This window comes from Buteo buteo, chromosome 3 (genome assembly GCF_964188355.1).
Source record: "Buteo buteo chromosome 3, bButBut1.hap1.1, whole genome shotgun sequence".
NCBI classification, from domain to species: Eukaryota; Metazoa; Chordata; class Aves; order Accipitriformes; family Accipitridae; genus Buteo; species Buteo buteo.
Window position 1 is genome coordinate 20,132,923 of NC_134173.1, and position 25,096 is coordinate 20,158,018.

Sequence of the window (25,096 nt, forward strand, 5' to 3'; positions counted from 1 at the left end):
CTGCCTCACCATGGTCTTCCCCATGGGCTGCAGGGGAATCTCTGCTCTGGTGTCTGGAGCACCTCCTCCCCCTCCTTCTTCACTGACCTTGGTGTCTGCAGGGTTGTTTCTCTTACATATTCTCATTCCTCTCTCTGGCTGCAGTTGCTGTGCCCCCTGCAACTTTTTTTCCTTCTTGAGTATGTTATCACAGAGGTGCTACCACTATCGCTGATGGGCTTGGCCTTGGCTGGCTGTGGGTCCGTCTTAGAGCCAGCTGGTATTGGCTCTGTTGGACATAGGGGAAGCTTCCAGCAGCTTCTCACAGAAGCCACCCCTCTAACCCCCCCCGCTACCAAAACCTTGCCACACAAACCCAATACAGATCTCCTGCAATTATCTTTTTACCTTGCTTTATTGCATAAATTGTTCTTCCTCTCTTTAAACAAATATGTATATAGAAATAAAAAAATCCTAAATATGCTAGAGACCATTACATATGGGGCAATAATTAATTGACAATAATTAACACTATTAATACACTTTTAAGAACAGTAATTCTGTTGCATTCCAAATTATAAACCTAGTTGGCATAGATGTATCTCATTAAGTTTCATTTCTCATTCTGGTGATAATAATAATAATAATGGTCAAGGTAGCTTTGATGCCCTCAGACCACAGTAATCTATGGTTAGTGTGTGTTAGTGCCTCTTCGTAAAGAGTTGGAAAAAGGAAACAAACCCCCACATCACATTTTAGGCTGTTGCTACTTAATTCAGAGGAAGCAAAACTGGGCCTTGCCTGTAGTGAAGGATGCAGAGTGGAGAGGAGAGAAAACTTCCTGGAAATAACTTGTGGTAATAGAGATAATAAAAACATGATCTTCAAGTAAGCTTTGTTTTTTCTGCTCTAGGTCTATTGCTATTACACCCAGCATTGCCAGCTATTTGTGATGTCAAGTATTTCCCCTGAATCTCCTCTTAAATTACACTGGCAGAGAATAGCATGGTTCATATAACTTAGTCCCAGTCAATTTCCTTGATTTACTCAGATTTTGAGGTTATATATCTGAATAAAAGCAAGAGTTGGATAATCAGTATCCAGTGGGCCCTAGTGACTCAACTAAAGATTGAGCGGGTGTGAAACAGGGCAGAGCTTGTTCTGTAGGATTGTCAGGGAAGGTATGTATGCATTTTAAAAGAAGTTTACACTTTTTCAGCCACTATGGCTGAGAGAACGAAAGACTATAGAGGTTTAATCCTTGACCAACTTACAAAATAAACACAGCCACGTGATTTTAAAAAGCAGCTTACAAGTCATGCTGTCAAACGTACAATTAAAAACAGGGCTACTGAAACTGCATCCGTTTTAGAAAAACTGGGCAAAAAAAGAACTTATTTTGCTTTTCTGTGTATTAATAACTTCATCAGTTACTACCGAGACAAAACTAAGACTGTGGAAGAGTCAGATAAGACGCCCAGGTAGCATCGGTGATGGTCCTATGCTTTACCAAGTGCTCCGGGTATCAACTAATTAGAGCACTCGTTTTATCCAACATCTTTAATCTTCCAATTTACAGTGGAAGATCTATCGAAAGAGTTAAAATGGCAACAACCACCAGCACTGTCGATGAGGTACAGCCGACAAACGCGGAAAACGATGGGTACCTTTATACGTACAACGAAACCCTTTATTTTCACGCCCGAAGTTAAAAGGCAGAGCAGCGATGTGGTGAACGCCCCGCATTTTTAAGCCGCGGGTTCCCAGGGACCGACGCTCGGCAGCGCACAGGCGGAGGGTGCTGGTGGGCGCGGTGGCGGTACCACCACAGCCGCCGCCTTCGCCTTCCCCCGCTCACCCTGCAGCGCCCAGGGCCGCTCCTGCCGACCCGTCGAGACCCCTTTCCTGGGGAAGCGGCCCCCTGCAGCCCGAGGTGAAGAGGGGCTCCGTGGCGGGGCCGCCCCGCCGGGTGACCCCCACAACGCCCAAAACGCGGCCTCCCAGGGCGGGAGCGGGAGCGCGGTGAGGCCTTGCCTCAGCCCGGCGGCGGGAGGAGCCCCCGCCCCGACATGGCGGCGGGGCGGGGAGCAGCGAGGCCAGGTGAGCGGGCCGGGGCGCGCGGACGCGTCCCGCCGGTCGCCAACCTCGCCGCCCGCGGGCCGGGCCGGGCCGGGCCGGGCGTGAGTCAGAGCGAGGGGCGGGGAGGCGCGGCCGCTTCAGCGAGCGAGCGAGCGCGGCTCCGCCGGGCGGAGGCGGGGGCAGCGTGTCCGGCCCAGACCCCTCCTCCCGCCTTCCTCCGCCCGCCCTCCCTGTGCGACTCTCCCGGGGACGCGGGGAGACGCCGCCGGGCCCGGGGCCTGGACCGCGCGGGGCCTGCCCCCTCCCGCCGCCCGCACCGCCGCCCCCTTCGTCGCTCAGCCGCGGGTTAAATGTAGCCCGGCGCCCCGCGGGGGCTGCAGCAAGATGGCGGGTAGGTAGCGCCCCCCTCCCCCTTTCCGCACACGCCGCCTCCCCGGTGAGGCGCCAGCCCTCCTCTTCCCCCCCCCTCCCCCCCCTCCCCTCCCCCGGCTTCGGAAGCGCTTCCCGCCGCTGCCCGGCCCGGAGCGCGGTGGGCTGCGGGGTGGGTCGGGGGTGGTGGGGCGGTGGGGCGCAGCCGGCGGGCGGCGGCCCCGCGCGCGAGCCGGGTCACGCGTGGCGGGGGCTGGCGGGGGCGGCGGGCCGGGCGCGTTGGCAGACGGTGTGTCTCCCGCAGATCTGTCGCTGCTCCAGGAGGACCTGCAGGAGGAGATCGACGGATGTGAGTGGGGCCGGGGGGCGGCGGCGGCGCGGGGCGGCTTTCGGGCGAGGAAGTGGCTTCAGAGGGGAGCGCCCACGGTGCATTGTGGGAGGCGGGGCGGCGGGGCAAGGAGGAGGAGGAGGAGGAAGAAGAAGAGGAGGAGGAGGAGGAGGCGGCCGCCGCCGCCGTGCTCCGCGCTTCCCTGTGTGCATGACCCGCACGCGGGCGCGCGTGGGGCAGGCCGGGCTCCGCCGGGCTTTCCGGCGGGGGAGCGGCGGCGGCGCCCAGCGGGGTGCGTTGGCCGGCGGGAAGCGCGCGCGGGGCGGGGGCTCCGTTAACGGCCGCCGAGGGCGGGAGGGAGGGAGGCCGCCCCGCCGGGAGGTGTGGCAGCCCGCGGGCCGCCGAGGGGCGTCGTCCCCTCATGGCCTGGGCGCGGGGGGACTCCTCCGGGGAGGAGAAACCTGCCGGGTCGGAGGCCGCAGCGTGTGGGTTGCTCGTTCCTTTTATATTTCTTTTGTCGCCCCCCGCCTTCCTCCCCGCCTCAGGCCCCCTCTTCCTGACCCCGCTGGAGAGGTGTGTGGAAAAGAGTTAATGTCAGGGTGCAAATTGCAGAGTGTGGCTCTGGTGCAAAATTATTAACTCAGGGGTGTGAAGCCTGGCTGGGCAGACTGTAAAACGTTACTCAGGTGAGAAGGCGTCTGTTGGTAATGTCAACGCCGAGGGAGCTTTTTGGAAGCGGAGGAGGCTAAATTTTGGGCAGAAAGTGAAAATGGAGGCGGCGGCTCTTTTCAAGGCGGCTGGTAACGCAGGCGTCTGCCTCTCAGTCTGTCGTGGGCGCGTGGACCCTTGCCGCTCTCTGAAGGTATTTTGTCTGCTGTGCAGTCTGCTCCGTGATCCGGGTGGATTGCAGGAGAAAAACCTTTCGGGTTACGGCTTAGGTTTTTAGAGGATAATTATTTTAACTTTTCAGAATTTAACTGTTACATTTTCGGTTTTGTCATCTGACATTTAAAAGGCTCTTATTGTGCGTTGCCTTGCAGAAAGAGGGAGCCTTTCTGTAAGGCTTTTATTTATTTATTTATTTTATTTTTTCAATTCTGATGGCTTGAAATTCAGATTGATAGTGTAGCTGTTTGAAAACTGTGCGATTACAGGACTTTTGCAGAAGAGACACACTTAAAAAAAACCCCAGAAACCAACCCAAAATGAAGCACGTTCTTAACTTTCCACTTAGATTATGATTTTTTTTGACTGTAGGACAGGAGTTGAAGTAAGAAATTACATGTAGTCATTGGAGAGGTGATTCTGAACCTGTGGGCTCCTGGTGGTGGTTTGAATGTTATGGTCTTGTCTTTAAACATGAAAAAGTAATATATGTGTGGAGATATGACTCAGTCTAGATGAGAGCATCCTGAAAGCAGGAGCCATAGAAATCTAAAAATTTGAAACCTCATTAAAACTTACTGAGGTTTTGATGGAAGTAGATAAAAGTGAATAGCTCAATGCTTACGCATATTATTTTAAGAGAAAAACCAGGAATCCGTACGAATCAATGTGTGCTGTCTGGACATAGTTCAGTCACACGATGTCTTTTATGGTTCTAAATTTAATGTGGTTTTGCTCTTGTGAGGTGGGTTTGAGCTAAAGAAAAACAATACAGACCAGGGAGACTGCACATATTTAGTCAAAATCACTGTTTCTTGTGCAGTGGTATTTCTTTGCAATAATCATGTTTTGTACCCACGTACAGCAGGTCTTATGCAGTTTATGAAAGTGTTCCCAGTTGATGCATTATTTGGGATTACATTTTATGGTTGCATGTGTGAAATGGACAATTAAAAAAAAAAAAGACAAAAACCAGCAATTTTTGCCTGCCTATGCCAAGCCTGAGCCCCACCCTATGGTACCTCTCTATTGTAAATATTTCAGATATTTACAGCTCTTTCGAGCAGTAGAGTTAGATGCTGGTTTAGAGTTGTATTCGTGAAGTAGTAAGTAGAACACAATTATGAGAAAACTGGAAGTGCTGGCAGCTTTGGTCTTGCTATTAAATGTGCTAAGCTATAGTTAAGGACAAACAAGGAAAAAGTCATGCAGGCATACCTGTAGCCCTGGTGGTGTAATTTAGGAGGAGAAATTAGGTAAATGTAAAATAATATGAATTGTAGGAGAAGACTGAGATGTAATGAATTGAAAAGTGAACTATGTAGTTTTCAATAAATCTTCAAGATTTTAACTGATCTGGTATCAAGCAATAGCAAAGCATCTATGAGGTATGCTGGAAAAACCAGGAGTTATTAAGACTAGATGCATGTGTAAAGATCTGGATTGGACATCTGAAGTTGGATCTGTGATTAGGCATATGGCTTAGAATATTTTACTAGATTAGGCGTTCCTTTGTAGCTCATCACTGAGTCTAGGTTTGATTCTGAATCACAAAGTTGGGTTTTGGGGGGTTTGTTTTTTTGCTAATGAGAATCTACAGTGTGATTCACCGTTTTCTAATACAGTAAAAGTACAAAAAAAAAATGAAAGAATCATTAAAGTGACTAATAGTTTTTATTGGTCATGTTCTAAAGTGGTAGGAGAAAGTCCTGGAATCGAGCAAACAGCAATGCACTGTTGCTGCTAAAAGTAACGAACCAAGCATCTGTGTATCTTTTTAGATACGCGGAGTTAAGAACAGCTGCTTTATGATAGTCATCTTTAAGGTCTCTGGAATTAAGTATTTTACTGGCAAGTTGAAGTTTAATCAACAACTTGTACAACTGTACAATTTGTGCCTCCCCTGATTTATTGTGCTGACTCATTGGATGCTAATTAGCCTGAAATATAAAATAGTAAATTATTATATCTTTGGAGTACTGTTTTAATAGTTGCTTGTAAAAGAAAGTTTACCTTTTTCCAAAGAGAACTTGATAAATGTTTAGGTTAAATGAAACATTCTTAGATTTCAACAGAGAGTAGTAAATCTGCTTTTGGAGTAGTGGGAGACCTTCAGAATATATGCTGTTCTGGAAGGCACCTGTTTAAAAATTGCCTTTTGTTTATTTGTTTAAGAGGTCAGAGATTAAACAGGAGCTTGTATAAGAAAGGCTTTTAAAGAGTGTTTGATACACCAGCTGGATTGACTTTTAAATAATTAATTTCAGCTTTGGTTTGCACCTCTATTTTGAAGGCTTCATATTATATTCTGTTCTTGGTTGCTTGGTAACCACTGGAAAGCTCTGATTTTTTTTTTTTTTAATTTTTTTTTTACAGGTGAATGCATACTTTACACCTGATGGTACATTACACAGATGGTTGCTTTAAGTAGTTACATAGCTTGGCATGTGGTATTTCAGTACTTTAATTTTAGGTAATATTTTGCTTCTGTAGAGGTAGCTCCTGATGTCAAAGGCTATGAAAATAATTAAAGAAATTCTGGTTCTCCCATATTCAGCCAGTGTTTTTTCCTTGTTTGGTAGTTTGAAGCAAATAAATAAAAATTCAGTTAATATATCCTGGCTGAACATACAGAAGGATATAAAAGAAATTAAATTCCTAAATGTAAGTTCTTCTCGGGAAAGGCAACTTTGTTATTGACTCTATCCCTCCAAATAAGTAATATATCATTGCATTTCATTTGTATGAAGGTGAACCTAACAAGAATCCTTGCATGATATCCATTAAGGCAACAAAAACCCCACCCTAAAGGCAATAGGGTGAAAATTCAAAGTGGAAGCCTGCAGAAGACACCTCATCCCATCTGGCCTCTATAAAGTGGCAAAATTAAGGTAGCAGTTCAGTGTCCGCTGGACAGTTGCCTGTAACACTACTTGGACAGTTGGCTTGCCTGATCTTTTGTCTAAAATCTTGCACAGTATATGAAAAGAAGTCAGTGAAAATTTGGCTTTTGTTCAAATCTTTGTTTTGTGCGTACAAGATCAAAACAGAATAACATAACTGTATAAGCTAAGCGTGGAATAGAAAAGAAAATAAGCAACAAAAATGGCTGAAAAGCAAACATGGGGATTGTAGAATTATATATTTCTGATGATAAATAAAATGTTCTTTATGACTCTTCCTAGGTGGTTTGTGTTCCACACCCCCTTTCCCCCTGTATGTTTCTGAAGATTGAACTGATCAGTACAGATAGATGCAATCAAACCTACCATGATGCTGACTTCTTTCAGTCTGTCCACTGATGTGTGCAGGATGTGTATTCTGAAGAATAGTCCCATCTGTAATTAGAATTCAGATTGTGAAGGAGGATAGCTTTATTTAACTCAGTTTTTAATTGTGATTTAAATCAGGAGAGAAAATAAATTTTGATCTAATAACTGGTTTTAATGCTGTTTTGCATTTGTATTTTTTGAAAAAATGTTTATCATTGGTAACTGGCAGCTGCATTTACATAAAACCTTTGGACTTTTGGTGGTTGCAAGTAATATATACATGCTTTGGTGGTTATGTAGCTTAACATTCAGATTCTGAAGCTTTACCTTTTATCATGTTGAAAAATGGTGAGTGATAGTTGCCTTTTTCTGTACACTTAGCGTTCAGATGTTTTAACTAAAAATGCAGAAAATGATATTAAAATATCTAAGCATAGGTTAGACAGTTCTAGTTTAGAACTGTTAAATGAGTTTTTATATATATATACACCTGTGTGTAAACTTGTTTTCCTTAGCATGAGAGTTTAACAGCAAGGTAGATTTAAAATTTAACAGCAAGGTAGTTTTTACAATTAGAAAATCTAGTATTACTGATTGGATTTTACTCAGGGATTAAACAGTTCTCAAGAAAAATACAGTAGCTATAATCTGCTACATCTCTGGTTTTAGTATTGTGTTCTTTTTCACTGATTGGAAAGGGAGGACAGGTCTTCCTAGCCCCTCCTCCCAGCAGGCTTCTCAACTGTGAGTGAACCAGTTATTTAGCTGAGCTGAAGAAAATACTCTTTGTGCATTTGCAGGTGTCAAAAGCTGGTTTATGTCTAATGATATGTTCTTGTTCCAGGTGATCAGCAAATCATCGGACATTAGCAGTGAGCTTGTATTGGTTGAATGCTTTTAATTAAATTATTCTATTGGACTTTGTGCAGCACACAAGTCTCTTCCCAAATAGAAGCTAATTTCAATTTGATTTTTTTAAGTTTTTTTCTTTTTTCATAAGACTTAAAGTCAAAAGGGGTTTTGGTTGGGGTGTGTGTGTTTTGTTGTGGTTTTTTTTTTATATAAAATCAGTCTGTATTTCCATGTGCTGTCAAATCACAATCACAACCTGATGCTGTGTTGCAGCTCATATTCCCTTGCAGTGAATTATGCTGGGATAACATGCATTTAGTATGTTAAAATTCACCTTGCTTTTCCAAAAGCTGTACATAGCAATATCAGAAGCTTTTGTATTGTGGTTCCTTTGTTCCTTTACCACAGAACAAGAATGAGCAAATTTTGTTATGCTGTTAGTTGTTAGGTATAGACTGCAAGTCAGGTCACTTCTTAGATTTAATTCCAGCTTTGAGTATAGCTAAATTTCCAACATAACATTCAAATGCCATGTCACAGTACTGACCTTTTGGTCTCATCAGAGACTTAGCTCTGGTAAAAGAGTGCTGAGATAGTTTGAGTTACTGGGTTGGCATTTCAGTAGTCTGCAGTCTTTAATGTCTGTGTTGCAAAAAATAATAGCAGAAAGTAATGGCAGACTTTCTGTTTTGGTTTTCTGGTGTGACTGAGATTCTGTTCTTTTGGGAATCTAATAACTGGTTTTTAATGTTAATGAAGCATACTTGTTAAGTCTTTTTTTTTCCCGGAGATCAAGTTTTAATTCTCCTGACTCTTCAGTTCATTTCTTTGTCTTTTAATGTGGTGATTGACCCTCATAGAAACTGGGAGACTCAGGTGGATGGCTGTGTCTCCATAGAATTCTGGTTTTAGCAGTCTCAGGTTAGTAGTGGGTTAGTCTCTTTTTCTTGAGCAACCTCTTAGGATCTGAGAGAGATGATGATGATGTAAGGAAAGGGTTGTGCTTGATTTGATAGAGGCTAACGAACCTTTCTCATGCAGCTGCACATATTTTCTCCATGACACCTAGTGGACGGTTGAAGAAGAGGTAATTTTCTAGGCTTTCAGCTTTCAAGGCCAGTAGCATCACTTCTGATGTGGAAATGTGCTTTTCGCCAGCCACTTTTTATGTTCCTGTCTCTGGCAGGAATCGTCAATTAAGGTTGTCAGCTCCTCTATTATTTTTTTTTTTAATTTTTTTTAATTTTGTCTTTGTCCTGATTTATCTCCTAGGCCTTTCAGGTATTCTCCTCCTTCTCTCTTTCTCTCCCACTTGGAGGCGGCGGGGGGGAAGGAAAAAGGGGAAAGAGTCAATGAGTCAGGAAAGAGATGGACATTTTCAAAATCTTAAGCTTGAGTGAAACCTTGGTGTTTGTGCAGTTGTTTCTGACTGCTGACCTATTGTGGAGGTGGCAAACCGCAGCATGTTGAAGATAAAAACTGCCTCTCCTGTGCGTGTCTTTTGCCGCTAAGGCTTTCCCTCTGTGTGGGCAGGAAGTTTTCATTGTAAGAATAGTAGCTGCAAGAGATGACTTGTAACAGTAGCAGAACAGGATGAAAGGATAGCTTCTTCTTTGAGAGCTGGAGTAACAATTCTGTCTTTGGAAGAGCTAGCCAGGGACAGCTGCCCCTAAAGGAACTCTGAACATCAGGGCTTCTCTGTCTGCTTTAGAAGGTATAGCATAAGAAAAATTAATGTGGCTTTTTCTTGGTTTGGGTGGATGCTGCAGTTCTTTGTGGCAGTAGGGTGTTAAAAACCTGTCCAATGTATAAGTTGAATGAAGTGTCAAAATATGTTTGGGAAGGGTGTTCATTCACAACAGCAGAACAACTACACTGAGAGTTGAGAGTGCTGATTTGGTGTTTTGGGGGTTTTTTTTACTATTTTCAAGGGAAAGAAAAATGAAAGGCAAATAGTGCATAAATATGCATTCTGAAATACAATTTGCGTAAAAGCTAAATATATTGATGTACAGAAGTGACATTCTATATGAGCACTAATGCAGACTGTTAGAGCGTTTTTCTCTGATAAACAAGTCTGCTTAGATATTTTTTTTGTCTTGTTTCCATAGTGCCTGAACAGTTCCCAAATATTTGAATGGAGGAAAGGCCACCTTTTCCTTCCTTTCTAGCCTGCAGGAAGAATAGTTTGATTAGTCTGTAGGGATACTTGCTTGTGGAAGTTTGCTTGTATGTATGTTTTATCTGAGGAAACTCTGTTTTAAATAACATTGAAATTAACACCCATGGCTGCTCTTAGTTTTTCTAAGAGTGCATCTGCTGCATTCTGTACTGCTCAATCTTCTCCCATAGACCAGTTTTATACTTTATACTGAGCACAGACAGGAAAAGTATGAAGAGTTGCAGGAAGAATTTTGGCCCCTGAATGCTCAGAAAACATGAAGGCTTATCCCACCAAGAGTTTTGAATGCTGTCAAACAACATCTCAAGCATTGTCTGGGGTTTAAGTGGACAGAGGAGAAGTACAGTTAGGAAGCTCAAAGTGATTTGTGTTGCAAAACCATGTTTTATAGATTGTGGTTGTGCTAGTTATGGAACTTTCCTTCTCTGCAACATTTAGCCCACGTAAGTGTATTTCAGTTACTGCGACTGAACCAGTCAAAGTAACTGCACAGCGAAGCAACGCTTGTTTCAAATGCAGCAGTTGGGTTAGTAGCTAATGTGTTAACTCCTGGTGTCACATCAGCATTGCAAAGCTAGCACAAGCCTTTGGAGCATTTGAGCTTCAACTGCTTGCTTCATAATGCTCTCCCTTCCAGTTAGTCCAAGGTTAAAGCATATGTAATTTGAACTCAATATTTTTGTGTTTGATACCCAGTTAGGGGCAGAACTTGAACATGGCCTCAGGCACAGTGAATGCATGTGTCCTGTCATGGTAGGACCAGGGAGAACATCTTGGTTGAAGACAGACATGGGATCCTCTTTGTAGTGCTACAAAGTTCTCAGTCATGGAGTCAATCAAAAACCCTGCAAGCAGGGAGACGGTGGATACCTTTCTTTGACTGCAAGGAACTTGTAGAGGATAAAGTACCTTAGAGGAACTTTGCACTCGCACTAGCTGACTTGCACTTCATTCCAGCCTCATTCCATGATTCTTAATTGTATGCAGTTGTTTGGAAGGGGTAAAAGATAGGGACTTAAATAGCAAGGGACTTGAGTACCATGGTGATGGGCATGACATGCTCCCAACACGAAATTGGTGGACAAAATATCAACTGTTGATTGTTTTAACTTGTAGCTTGGATATCCTTTTTGTTTCAGTTTCCTCTGGCCCAGCTTTTATTGCAGGTCAAACTGTTAACCAGTAGAAGGTGCATTCTGCTGTTGTGCAAATAAATGACAAGTGAGCAATATGAGATAGAACTATGCCTTTGTTTCACTGCAAATCAGGATTTTCAGTGCTGCTTGTGTATGCCTCGAAGAGACAAACTTGTCTTTAGCTGCGCTTCTCCTCATTGCTTAAAGAATTTTGTATCACCCCTTGTTTCGTCTGATGCTTGGTGAGAAATACAACTCCTTTGGCATGCTTGATAACTATCTTTCTTTGAAAGCCTTTGCTAAATGAAAATACCCTCTTAGTCTGATATGTTTTAGTCTAGTGGGTCTTTTAAACTTGCTGTGCCATCCTCGCATAAGTTCTGTGTGTAAACAAATGCTGATTTTGATTTCTGCGTCTTTCTTTCATCTGCTAAATGCTACCCCCACCAAGCCTGTACCAAAGCTTTATTTTAAAGGGTTTGCTCTGTGCTTCAAGCTGTTAGCAAGCTCTGCTATGAAAGTGCTACATAGGGGCTAATGCGGTAAGCCTTGCTGTTAGCACAGCAGCTTTGCATTTCCCTCTTCTTATCTTCTTCCTCCCTCCCTCCTCCTCCTCCCCCACCCACAAACCCAATCCCAACAAATTTGGGAGTGCAGACAATAGTCTGCATTCAGGTGTGGTGTCTTCACCACGTTCATAAGAGGCTCAAGGCAGATAGTGCTGCATATTTGAAGGGGAAATTTAGGGGAGAGATGTAGAAAGGGAGGTGTGCTTCTTCTGCTAATATGGTGGATGGACTGTAATCTAAGATTATCACTTGCAGATCCCTCTTACACTTTTGTTCACTTTTTTTGTAATTTTGCTGAGTAAAATCACACACTGTTCAAAGTTATGTTTTTCTCTGAAAACATTTGCAACATCAGGATAAACTTGTGGCATCTCATTTGTGTTTTCAGTCTTAGACTACAGCAGGAAAACGGAGATGATATATTTTAAGTGTCTCTTGGAAAAAACAGCTCCCACTTTCTGACAGTGGCATCTATGATCACCAGTGAGTGCTACCTGGATCAGGCAGGCAGGGTCGTGGAACTCAGCATGACAAACACATTTTGTAATATTTGTGTAACTGTCATCACAGTAGCTCTTGGTTAATGTTACTGAAGCAGTGCAGTAAATTTGTGGTAGCAAATGAAACTGAAATAGCACAACTGACACTTTGGTCTGTGATGTCACTGCGGAACCGGAGCTGGAATATAGTGCAGTGTGAAAGGGTAAGAGTGAGTTCCTAAGCATGGACAAATACAGATGTTTAGCTTCCATGCTTATGTTGAGGTGGATTTCTCTTTGCAGAATGTCAAGATGCAAAACAATATTTCTTACAGAAAATGAGATGGAAGGGAATGTATTTACAACATTGAAGGGCTGAGAATACTACTTGTGTTCTGCTGAAATCTGAATGTAAGGTGAATTTATTCTTTCATAGCATAGAGAACAGTGACTTGGAACAAAACTTGCTGCTATTATTTTGTGATTATGATATCAAATGTTTGGGCTTGTAGGACTACTATTTTTGCTTTACAATTAAACAGGAAAAATTACTTGCTTGAACAGCATAACAGAACTAAGTCCTTTCTGTGTATAAGTGCTGTATTAACCTGAACATCCTTATGGTAATACTTGATGTAGAGCATAGCAAATAGCCTGTACTACAGTTGAATAAAAATTAATCCATTTTACTAGATATATCTGTACCAACTGCCATAGAGACTTCTTAATAGATCTTTGGAACACTTTGGGAATGCAGAAGATAAAATGAGGGAACTGTAACATTAGTTGGAAATCTTGAATCTTTAAAATTGTTTGTTGCTCAGCTTTGGGAAATGAAAATTGCTCATTGTTACTGAATTTCCATGCCAAAATGAGGCAGGATATGGTTCTGCCATGGAGCCCATAGCAGGTACAGAAGAACAAAAAGAGTACATGTAGACCTTGCTACTGAGCAGTCTATGGCAAAGAGTTATTAATGCATTATTAAATAAAAGAAAAATAGTAATTATTTTTCCAAACATTATCTTGTGCACCTGTCTGTAAAAGACACAACATGATCAAGATCTTTGTGCAAGATATGCATTTTTACCTTCCCCTACCTTTCCTCTGAAAATAAAACTGATTCTTGAAAAAAAAACCAGAACAAACCAAAAAAAATCCCCCCAACCAAACCCACAAACCCAAACCAAACATTGGTTCAAACAGTTGTATAAACCTGGGGTTGCTAAGTGCTTTCCCTTTGTGCTGCAATAGCTTTCTGCAGCTGAACTTTTTTTGAGCCTTCCCCTCCTCCCCCTGTGGTTTGTTATCCTCTACCTTAGGCATATCCAAGAGCACTAGTTCCCCATCTACTTTGTCTCACAGCTCCTAGCACACTTTCTTCCTTGCCCCTATCTCCCAGATTCTGGTTATGCCCTTGCTCTTTTCCCATCACTTTATTTGATTTCTGGCAAGGATTTCATGTCCCATCAGGAACTGCAGAATTTGGACCCTCATCCAGGGATGGGATTTATTTATGGCCAATTAAACCATGTCCATTGATTCTCTACCTAGTGGAAGAAGTAGTTTGTTGGTAAAGGGGTGCTATTAACTCAGTTTAGGTCTAAAAATATTACTCTTATGGAGAGCTTGGTGTTAAATCTTTTGACATTTGAAATATGTTAAGGAAGACATTCAGAAAATGGTAGCTGCTTACGTATTCTGAATGTCGAAGGTAATGTCTGAAAACCAATTTATGTAATGTAGTATAATTGTGTAGAAGGTAAGAGGACAATAACTTTTTTCTTTCCTCTATAGAGTTCACTTTTTAAAAAATCATTGTTGGACTTCCAGATCTTTCTGTCTTCTATCCATCCCTATTTGCCAGTTTTCAAAAGGCTTTTCAAACTTGGCTAGACTGAAGAATAGTTGTAGTGTACTGTTGTGTTGTATTTTGAGGAATAAAGCAGGTGACCTGGGATAGTTCTTGCAAACGAGTGAATGCATTTGCAATACTAGCAAATAAGTGGTTGCATTTGCAGGCTAAGGTGTTTGTTATGGAACTGAGTTTTTGAGCATATTGAGGGCATATGGAAGCCAGAAAAGGTGGTAGTTAAAATCCTAATTCTTCAAGCAGCTCTGCAGAGCAGGGATGGACCCCTTTTCCATTTAATTGTGGTTCCATGTTGATAAAGATGTCTCTTTATATGAAGTTCCCTATTGATGCGCTGGTTAATAATTATGTAATAGGTCGGTTGTGTCTATTTTAATTGGTAGTTGGATATAGCAACACACATCAAACTTTTTAACATGCTTAATTTAGTTTTTTTCTTCTTTTTTTAAAAACTTTTTTGTTCTGCTAGATGATGTTGTATTAACTCTATCTCTGGGCTAATTGCCACTATGATTTTAGTGTATGCATCTTCAAAAAGCTGACTTCAGAATTAGCTAAAAGTCATTTGCTTAATAAAAATATAAGGTATAAAAATACTGTTTGTCAGATAAAATATCATGAACTTTAGATGTTTAGTGAAACATCATATTTAGGAATTTAGAGAAAATTAATCAAAATCCATTTAGTCCAATTTATAAGTAATCAATCACTCTTGTATAGAAAAGCCTTTATGGGGGTTGGGGAAAGCTAGGGAGAACAATGTAGTGCAGTTAGTAAATATGTTGCCAGTGGGACCTTGCCTATACTTCTGTATTTCAGACCAACAACAGACATCATTTTAGTGTTAAACTACTGTGATTATAAGGAATATTTCTGATGTCTCTGATAGTTGGTGTGGATGACTACAGCTCAGAGTCTGATGTGATTATTATACCTTCAGCCCTGGACTTTGTCTCACAAGATGAGATGTTGACGCCTTTGGGAAGACTGGACAAGTACGCTGCAAGTGAGAACATATTTAACAGGTACGCTTTTTAAATGCCCTGTCTGGCTAATGGTATGCAAAGTATTAATCTGATTCAAATCTGACTGAAGTTAATTTGCATGAAATACAAATAATTAAAAAAAAAACCCAAACTTTACAAAATTCTTCAGTTTCCATTTCTCCTTTTGTTTGCTGATACTCCTTCCACTTGCAGAGAGCAAAATATTAATGATAACAGAAAAACGTTTGCTTACCTTTTAAGCAACTGTAGTTCAGGACTTCTTGAACTTTTTCATTAATTGGACCACATCCCTTTAGGGTTTTTTGTGGATGCTAACATTCCTATTGACACAGGACTAGAATATAATAGTAAACTGTATCCATAACTCTGTGGAAAGTGTGGAAAGTGGCTTTAAGAAAGTGCTTCATGAAAGGTGAGGAGCAGATAATGAACAGCACTGTAGATTGATGGAAGAACCCAAGAAGTGTTCTGCAGGATCATCCTCATCCTTAGTTTACAGTTTGGGTATTGTTGCTTCTGGTTATTGAAAATGAAAAACTGCTGAAAAAAGCCTTACCTTGCCTAGTTAATACTGTGGTCTACATTTTGCTATTTTCCTTTCTGTAATACCACTGAGCTAGTTGTTTCATTTAAAAGCACAGGTATTGTAGCATACTTCAGACAGACATACACCCTCCACCCCCACCCCATCCCCTGCACACAGACACTTTGCAATGGAATGGAGAAATTCAAAAGCAGCATTTATTTTAATTCTAACTGTAAACAGTTAGAAGATCACAGAAATGTATAAAATATGTTAAGGATGAGGTTTATTTTAATGTAGTTTAGTTTGGGCTCCAAGTAAATCTTTTATTAAAGCATGTTTGCTTTTATGTTGAAATCTTAATTCAGTAGTATGCAGAAGATAAGTATGATTAACCAGCCTGTAGGTTAGCCTCTATTTGGTTGGTTGTGGCCTGAGTTCTGTAAGGGGTTAGCCTTGTGCTTAACTTTAGTTATGTGAAGTGTACTTAAAATTCCATAGTACATGTGTGAACATACCTCCATTTGGAAGGTTTTCATTGTGATTGAACTGAAGCTAACAATTATAGAATGGTTTCTCTTATTATAACTTGCATAAACCTGTATGAATGTATGAATAAATTAGTTCTGAAATACCTGATTTTAAAGTTTTCTGTTTTCCTGAAATCTGAAGTTTGTGGTGTATTACAGTTTGAGATGAAACCATCAATTTACCAACCAGGAGAGAGTTTTTGTGTGTTTGACTTTTCATGGGGAGGGAGGGAAGAGGAGCCTTTAGGGCTATAGGTGACAATTATGTAATAAAAGCCAGTAGGGAGGAGAACAAACCCAGAAACTCAAGTTGTGACTTGAATTTTAAACAAGAATAGTGGTCCTAGTATTTTACTTGCCCGTTTAAGAAAAAACTGTCTCTCTGAGTCTCTCAGCCTGGATTGCATGGGGTGTGGGGCATGCATAAGCTTGAAATCTTTTTGATGACTCTGTCCAGCTTTATGCATCCTGTGCTTGCCTGTGCTTTTCTGCAGGGGAAGGTGGGTGGAGTAACTATAATTTTCCCTGGGGAGTTTTGTGTTTGCTTGTTTGGTTTTTTTTTTTGCTGGTATAAACATGTTGTTTAATCCTAGCTCTCTTTGTAGACCTACTGTGTTATGTAGCATAAGAAAATATAGGAAATAGCATCTTATAGCCATTAGTGATATAACTGAATAGCAGCTATATCACCAGAAGTGACAGTGAGTAACTATTGTGGGCAGTTTATGATGACTCAGCATTAGTCAGTCTCAGGAATAATTGGAGAAATTGTTGCTGGACAGATGAACTGGTGCATTTCCTGGGGAAAAGATAAGAATAAACAACTTAAATGTAATTTAATTTATGTCTCTCAGTATGGTATAATCACATCCAATTACTTATGTGTAGTTTAACATAATATAAAATAATGATTGAGTTAATAATGTTTCGATTGTTTCTGTGACCTTGAATCTGCTATTGTATGGAAGCTTCAAATTATAGATGCCCAAACCCTTGAAACATAATCATTGAGCCTGGGTAAATTAGGGTAAGATTTTTTCTTTTTCTTTTTTTTTCTGTTTCCGTTTTGTTTCCGTTTTGTTTCCGTTTTGTTTCCGTTTTGTTTCCGTTTTGTTTCCGTTTTGTTTCCGTTTTGTTTCCGTTTTGTTTCCGTTTTGTTTCCGTTTTGTTTCCGTTTTGTTTCCGTTTTGTTTCCGTTTTGTTTCCGTTTTGTTTCCGTTTTGTTTCCGTTTTGTTTCCGTTTTGTTTCCGTTTTGTGGATGAATTTGCTTTTAGTGTGAATTTGCTTTTTTGGGGGAAAAAAAATCTTTACATTTCATTTTAATTATTAATTCTCTTTGCATTTGTTTTTACTGTCATTTTCTATCTGGTTAGTCATCTGCATATGTATCGTATTTGCAGTGTGTGGTTATATTGAATGATTAAAATGAAGTGATTTTTAACAATTACTACAAATGGCTAATCTCATTTGAGTGGATTCCTTGAGCACTCGTGATTTCTCAGCTGGTGTCTGGAGGCCAAAGCCAGTTGTTCTGAGATGGAAACGGTTCTATGTCTGCATCTTAAGAAATGTTAGCAGATCGGACTTGGAACTTGCAAATAGTAATTGCTTCTTCAGTTAAATATGTGTGATTTTTGACAGGATGAACTGAAAAAAAGAGTGTGAAGGAGGGAATCCTTTAACAGCTTCCCAGATGGTGGAAGGAGTTGCTGTGTGACAATTTTTGCATGTTATAGTCTATAGCCTCACTGTTTTAAGTGTTGCTGATTAGTGCCACAGATGTTGTCTTAGTCTGTGAGAATGGAGGGGAACTTGACAAATATTACAATAAATGACCCCTCTTGTATCTGAAAACCAAGGCAAGTGGGACTCTGGCTATGGTTTTATTAATGAAGAGGCAGTCTCCAGACCAGATTTGAAAAGCGTCTCTAGCATGTGTCTTAATAATCCAGTATCATATTGCAGCAAGAGTAGATGCCGAGCAGAAAGCCAAGACCATCACCCTGAAACACAAGGTCTCCTTGTGTCTGGTAGCATTGGGGTATGTGCATGCATGCATGGATAAGGATTCTTTTTTGCTGCTTGCTTTAAAAGACAATTGCTGGTGCAAATTGGAGCATAGCTTTTGTCTTTTCTAATTTTAAAAATCCTTTGTGGGTTTTCCTAAGCTTTATTGCCGTTAACTTGCTTCCATTCTTCATTAAGAAGGCTCAGAAGTATACAACACTTGCCAATAGATCTGCTTGAATAGTAAGGCAGTTCCTGAACAGCAGACCCTTCCTTTTGATCAGCCTACTTTTTGAGGAATTGTTGCCCATTCTCTTCAAACCAAAGCAGATCTTGGCAGCAGACTTTCATTCATCAATATGATCAGTCTTGGCTATCAAGACTGTATCTACATATCAACATAGATACTTTTAAGCTATCCTCTTGCCATGCTTCTTTGTGTTTTGAAGTACTACTTTGCTTTTCCCTTGGGAGAATACCTGATGTCTTTTGAAATAGCTTTTCTGAAATAGTTTAACTTCAAAAAAACTCATAGAGCAGCACTCAGCAGTAACTGAGGATATGTTGGATCTCAAAGAGGGATTAAGCATGGGTGTGTGTACTTATATACAGCTTATCAGTAGCACTTTTGCTGTTCACAGGTTAGGTGAAGGTTTGGCCTAATCGGTAGCGCTTTCGCTGTTCACAGGTTAGGTGAAGGTTTGGCCTAAAGCATTCCGAGTAACTTGTGGTTTTTTGGCTAAAAGATATGCTTTCCTGACTTCATGGCACAGACATGTGGTTTCTGATATGGTCAGGAGAAGGGAGCCTTCTTGCTTTGTAGACTCCAGGTGGAAGAGAAGTTGGCGTAAGAAAACAGACTGTACCACATGTGGCAATGAATTATTTTAATGTGGTTATCTGATTCCTGACTCCAACAGTCACAATATAAACCTTGATTTTACATGTCTGTGATTCTGGAAAATAGTCTAGAAGTTTTTAGAATATATGGTTTGTTTCAGGATCTGAGAAATCAATTTCATTCCAAGGAATTAAGGGTAATGATAAATTTTTAGATGTATCAGGGCTGTACCATAAGCCTTTCCAGTTCTCCAGTCCCTTTTGCAGAGTCAAGTATGTCATTTTACTGTGTATTTAAAAACTAGGACTTGCATGCAGAAAGTACCCCCACTAAAACAGAGGAATGCTGTTTTCATCCCTGTATGCTGTAATGTGTATTCAAAAACCTCTCTTAAGACAGGATGTTTGGTGGGATGTCAAGAAACTCATCAAGACCTTCCTTAAGTGTAAGAAATTACCTTACCTTGTTTTCATATAGGTATGATCAGATTATAACCCACAAGTTAATTGAGAATTTGGTTATCTGCAGCTGCAGGTTTGGTGTGTACCCCCCCGCCTCCCCCTTTCCTTCTGCCTGTGCAGTCTAGCCCAATGTAAACTTTCTCTTTTGGGGGTATTTGTTGAGTACTGACAATGAAGAAATGCCAAACTCATACCAAAGCCAAGCCAGTAAAACTATAGTGGCGTTCATTCTCACTAGGACACTTCTCATCATTTTAGGATAAGTAAGGTTATTTGTCCTAATCTCTAACTCTCCTTTCCTCTGTTTTCAAGTTTCAGTCTTTCTGAGGCTACTGTACGTCAAAGAATAAAATTTAGTAAAAATGAAACAAGCCTCAACTTTTTTTTTGCGCACAAACATGCAGATATATGCATACCAAATAAACTACTTAACTTTCACAGTATAGATTGAGAAAGTTTACCTTTTAAGTGTACATTAAAATGATATAAGCTGAACTATCAAAGGACAGAATTTTTGCAAAGCACTAAAAGAAGTCTTAATTACTTCAGCAATACTGAATGTACCTCTGCATATTTAGCCGTTCTTCTTAAGAAGAATACAAAGAAGTTGATTTCAAAACTAGGAGTTTATTCAGAATATATTCTCAAATTGTTTGGGGAAAACAGTGCCAAGCTAAGTTACTACTACCAATATTCACTTAAACATGAAATGTCATCAAATCTTGATTTAGAAGTTCTGCAAAAATGGGCGAAGAAAAAATTATCTTCTTTCCTTTTCTTTCTCTCTTTATTTTCTTTTAATGTATGCTTACTAACTAAATGCACTCCTTGTGTAGATGAACTAATTTAAATTCTATAGTAGAAATTTATTAAAGGGCTAATGATAGTGATTGGTACGCAGTAATTATACCACTTAGAACTCCCAGTATTGATTCCAAATAAGGTCAAAGGAGTGTATAAAAGGAGTTTGAATGAGCCAAGCAAAGATATTCATAGCTCTTGTCAGAGTATATCATCACAAATCCTAATTATGCCTGTGTGTGCAGAGTCTTCAAAATACCTGTCCCCTGCATGTGGACATAAAGGCAGGGTGTTTGTAATCTATCCCCATTTTATCCTGCTGCTAATTGCAGTGAATTGTGCCAAGATATCCTAACTATCAGGTTTTCTACCATTGGACAAGCTCTCCCCATGCATGCTCATGAAAACTTGAACTTTGCTAATTACCCTCCATTTCTGCACATAATAGCTGAAGCACTTATACTGCATGCTACATTCCAGCCTTTGACCTCTGCCCTTTCTTTGGTCTGTAAGCTATTTAATGAATAAATAGATGCATTGCTTCTTAGGTGGCAGTTGTATACCAAAGACAGGTATGGTGAATAAATTAATTTTCTTTGAGAGTTCACAGCTGTAGGGTCATTGATTTGAAGCTTCACTTGCCAGAGCAGCTAGCGGAAGTCTCTTTGGACTTGAAGGAATTGGGTACAAGATCTGACTGAATGGGCAAGAAGATGCAATTCTGTTAGTTCTTGCAATGAAGACAACTCTGCTGGCACTGAGAGTGTAAAGGTAGAATTTCTTAGTGGAGCTTGGTATCTCATTAGAGGCAAGCACTGCACGAACCCAAGCCAGTGGCAGGAGGAAAATGGCAAGAAACCATTAATCCTAGTCCCAAATCGTGCCCTGATAACCAGGAGTAATGTATAGTAACAGAATGTATGCCATTGAAATCACTTACATGGTCATCATTACTGTTAGCGGAGTCATTTCTGTCAGATATATACTTGAAGGAGTGATTCCCTGTTATAATACAGTTTATGGGGACATGTTGTCATTATCCCTAGAAGAAACCTGCTCCTCTTCTTTTTCTCTGTCACAGGAGGTATCTCCTTGCTTCTTGAGCATGTAACATGTCCACCTATTTTTGTTGTTTTTTCTGTGTCTAGACCAGACAGGTCATCCTTCAGAGCTCTGTTACAATTTCACAAATGCTCACCTAGTATTCATCTGGCAAGTTGCTGGGCAAGCTAGTGCTTGCCTTATATTACGCTACTATGCATTGGTAGTTCATTGCAGTTCTCTGTTGTAGGCTTTTCGTAGCTCAACTGCCAATGCTTGCATGAGAAGGAAGATCAGACTGCTAGACAGGGCACCAGGGACCCTTGCTTACTCTCTATTCTCCAGTAAGTAGAGCATGTTGAAGTGTGAACTTGCAGGGCTCAAGTCATTCCTCACCAGTTGCCTACATGCTAGCTCTCGGCCTGTGGCTAATGTGAGGTAGGTTTAGCTCTGTGTCTATCTTTGTGCCTCAGAGGCACAAGAAGAATTTTGTCAGATTGTTGGGGATAGTGGCAGAACTGGGTCAGAGCCTGTGATGTTTGGAGGACATGAGTGGACATCATCTTCTAGAACACTGGATGGATGGAGTTAAGAGATTACCTTGTCATTACTGGCTGCCTACCCAGTTAGGTTTTCTAAAGTGAGCTTAGCTTGCCCTGTTGCCTTTGTTGTAACACTTTTTACCAGAACCTGCTAAATGTAAAAGTATATGCATTGATTCCTTTACAAGCCAAAAAGGGAAATACGACCTGGATGCAAATGAGGGCCATCTAATACATTTAGTCCAGAGACAAAGTTGAATGTCCCTTCTTAGCTTTGAGTGGATTAATAAGTCATATCTACTGCAGGTTAGGATTTGTGTTTTCATTTGCTCCTTTTGAGCAGAAGGTCTGTGGCCTTCAGGATACAGCGTGGCTACTTCTGCATAGCCATCTGTCCAACTCACAGGAACTAGCAAAGACTTACTGTGGGATGCAGCCACCACAGTTCAGGATACTGCTAAAAAAGCTCTATGAGGAGATGGGAGTCTTCTCAAAACTCCCAGCATAGTAGGGGGCCATTCCATGGTCCCCAGGAGCCAGATGGGTTGTAGTGGTGTCTATTGTGGTTCCTTACTTGCTGAAACCACCTCAGTGGGTCAGTTGACTTGTCTCTTGCTTTCCAAGATTACATTTAGTATGTAGGAGACACGTGCATCCAAGCAGGCTGGTTTATGAAATATGCTTCATCTGTTCTCTTTTCGGAGGTGTTCAGCCCTTTAAAAGACCAAGTCAACTCTGCTTCTGGGTTAATGTGTCATGTAGTCTGCTTTCCTCCATTAGGATTTTGATAGCTGAACTTTCAACTCCATATCAAGATCTCTGCTGAAGGGTATTACACTTTTACCAAGTTGAAAAGAATGAAGGCAAGGAAATTTGTTAAAGGCAAACAGTTTTTGCAGTTTGCTTTTTAGAGGATTTTGTTCATCTTTATGTCAAAACAGTTTAAGGTAGTTTTGCAAGTGGCCAATATGAAACATTTAAATTATTGATTTTCAATTTGAGAAAATGGAAATGCCTGCTTAGCTTTGGGAATTCATAGGAAAACCTACTGCATTTCTCCAATTGCATGGAACTGTAAAGTTGTCAAGCTTCCCCTGTACACTAGGAATGTAACCATCTGTTTCTTACCAGTTTGTGGCTAGAGCTTACATTCACGGTTTGTAGTGAATGTGATCAAGTTTAGATATACTTCAGCTCTTGTCTACAGCACTGCTGTTTGTCAACAGTGCTTTTATCTAGGCTACATCCTAACAGTATTTCCATCAGCCAGTTCTGGAAATATCTAGCACTTGACCCTTGCTGCTTCAGCATTTTGATAAATTTCTCCGGGGCAGTACAAGAGCTAGCAGTGTGTTGGACACTGTTCCTTGGCCCGTTCCACTGTTGGGATAATCCTGCTAGCTCTCTGAACTGATGTTCAACCCATGTTGTCTAAAAGGGTGAAAGAAGTTATGCCATTGCAGACTGTTGTTGAGGAGAAAAGTTGATTACCACACGTTGCCAGCTGCATTGTTTAAAAACTTAATGTATAGGGCTCTTCTAGGTAACTGATGGGCATGACGTTGTAACATAGGCTGCAAGAGAACCTTAGAGGACAAAAACCCAAATTTGACTATATCTTGTTACAGACAAGTTAATCCTTAGAAAAATTTCTCATGCATTAGAAGTAGTAACTGAGTTGATTCTGACTTGTTTAATATTTTCTTAATGTTTCGTTTTCTACTTTGCTTCATGTATGTCCCAGGCACACATGGGCTAGTACATTTATTTTATTTTTCACAGTATATGCCCATTGCTCTATATAGCATTTGAGTGAAATTTAGCTTCTAAACATAATTTTGGTATGGAAATCTTCAGCTTAAGTGTTCATGCTTTTGTTTGTGAAATAATTTCATAATTCTATTAAAAACTGTTCTGACAAGAGTGATGGTGTCTTGCTTTGTATGGAACAAGTTTGGGAATTCAGATGTGAAGATGGAAGGCTGACACTACCTCCCTACCATTCAGCTCCTGTTTGCCCACTTGGCAGATAATAACTATTTTTTATCTTTTTGGCTGCTTTCTCTTATCCTTGTAAACCAAAAGGATACTTTTAATGTAACATTAAAAGTTAACAGTTCTTTAGGATTACACGAGGTATTGGAATTAAGAATTCCCAAAGCAGGACTAACTAAATTTCCTGAGTTAAAAGTGAATCTATGTAAAATTTGACCGTTTGGTTTAAGAAACTTGTATGATTGCACAATGTTTTGATTTGGCTGTATTTCTGGACACAAATAATGCTGATTTTTAATCTTTCTTGTAAACCAGGCAAATGGTGGCTCGAAGTTTGCTGGACACTTTGAAGGAAGTCAGTGATGATGAGAGAGATTGTATTGCTGTGTTGGAGAGAATCAGCAGATTAGCTGATGATTCAGGTAGGTAGCATTAAACATTTTACTGGGTTAATGAGGGAAAGGCAGAATTGCTGAACTTGTGTTCAGCACAGGACCAATGTGTTCTTTCTCATCTTCCAATATCCAAACTAAGCTTCTGCAAATGCAATAAAATACTGTAAAATTTCATTTTGCTAAATTGTACCCCACAAGATGACTTTTTTCCTTACCATTTTCCTCAACAGAATTAAACCCCTTTCAAAATGTAGGATTACCGCTTTCTAACAGGACATTTTTTAATAACTTGTATTATGTACTTTGGCTACTCAGCAGATCTATGTGGTTATTTTAGATATGTAGATAAAGATGACTTTATTGTTATGAAAAGAATCTTGCAAAACATCTGTACAAAACTCCCATTAGTTTTGATAGAATTTAAATACTGAAGTTGTTCCCTTGGTCCCTTTTGGGCAACAACTTGCGAAGATAAAAGAGGCAGCAGGAATTGGTAAGCAAGATGCAGATACAAGTAATGAGTAGAAGGGCTCTGTAGATGTAGAGGGACTTTTGCTTGTGAATATATTGAGACTACTGGGTGTTTGGAATAAAAGGCAAAAGCAGGAGAATAATGAAAAAGAAATGTGAAAGAAAAGGAGTGCTTAAAAAGCGGTGAGGAAGTGGACAAAGGGAAAGATGGTGTGGACAGAGCTGCAACAAAATTCCAGGTTGAAGATGCTCTACAAAGAATTAAGGGCTTGATTTCAACATTGAAGATACAGTTGAAGCACTAGAAGGAAGAAGGAAGGCTTTAGCAGCAAAACATCAGAGAACTGAAGATCATTCTTTTGTCATCGTAGGAGTGCTATGAAGAGAAACTTGTATTAAATCTTGTATGAGAAGAGAATGTTTCTTCTGTTTAATGTATGTTAGTTTTTCTCCCTTCTTCCAGAATTGCAGAACATAA

General features: G+C 40.6%; 1 protein-coding gene across 15 annotated transcripts in view; it reads left to right on the forward strand.

The window, feature by feature from the left end:
* Window positions 1–25,096, forward strand: part of PPP4R1 (protein phosphatase 4 regulatory subunit 1) — an 83,930-nt gene that overhangs the window by 15,509 nt on the left and 43,325 nt on the right. For 2 of the 15 annotated variants that reach the window (XM_075022976.1, XM_075022978.1), the window contains 2 exons: window positions 14,893–15,028; window positions 24,068–24,174. In XM_075022976.1, the coding sequence (XP_074879077.1) occupies window positions 14,970–15,028; window positions 24,068–24,174 (166 nt within the window). In that variant the 5' untranslated portion in view covers window positions 14,893–14,969. Of the gene's footprint in view, window positions 1–1,558; window positions 1,614–1,647; window positions 2,450–2,731; window positions 2,777–2,914; window positions 3,048–3,196; window positions 3,241–14,892; window positions 15,029–17,031; window positions 17,091–19,335; window positions 19,358–24,067; window positions 24,175–25,096 lie in introns of those variants that run through there. The other 13 variants (XM_075022979.1, XM_075022971.1, XM_075022974.1 and 10 more) reach the window with 13 other exon arrangements.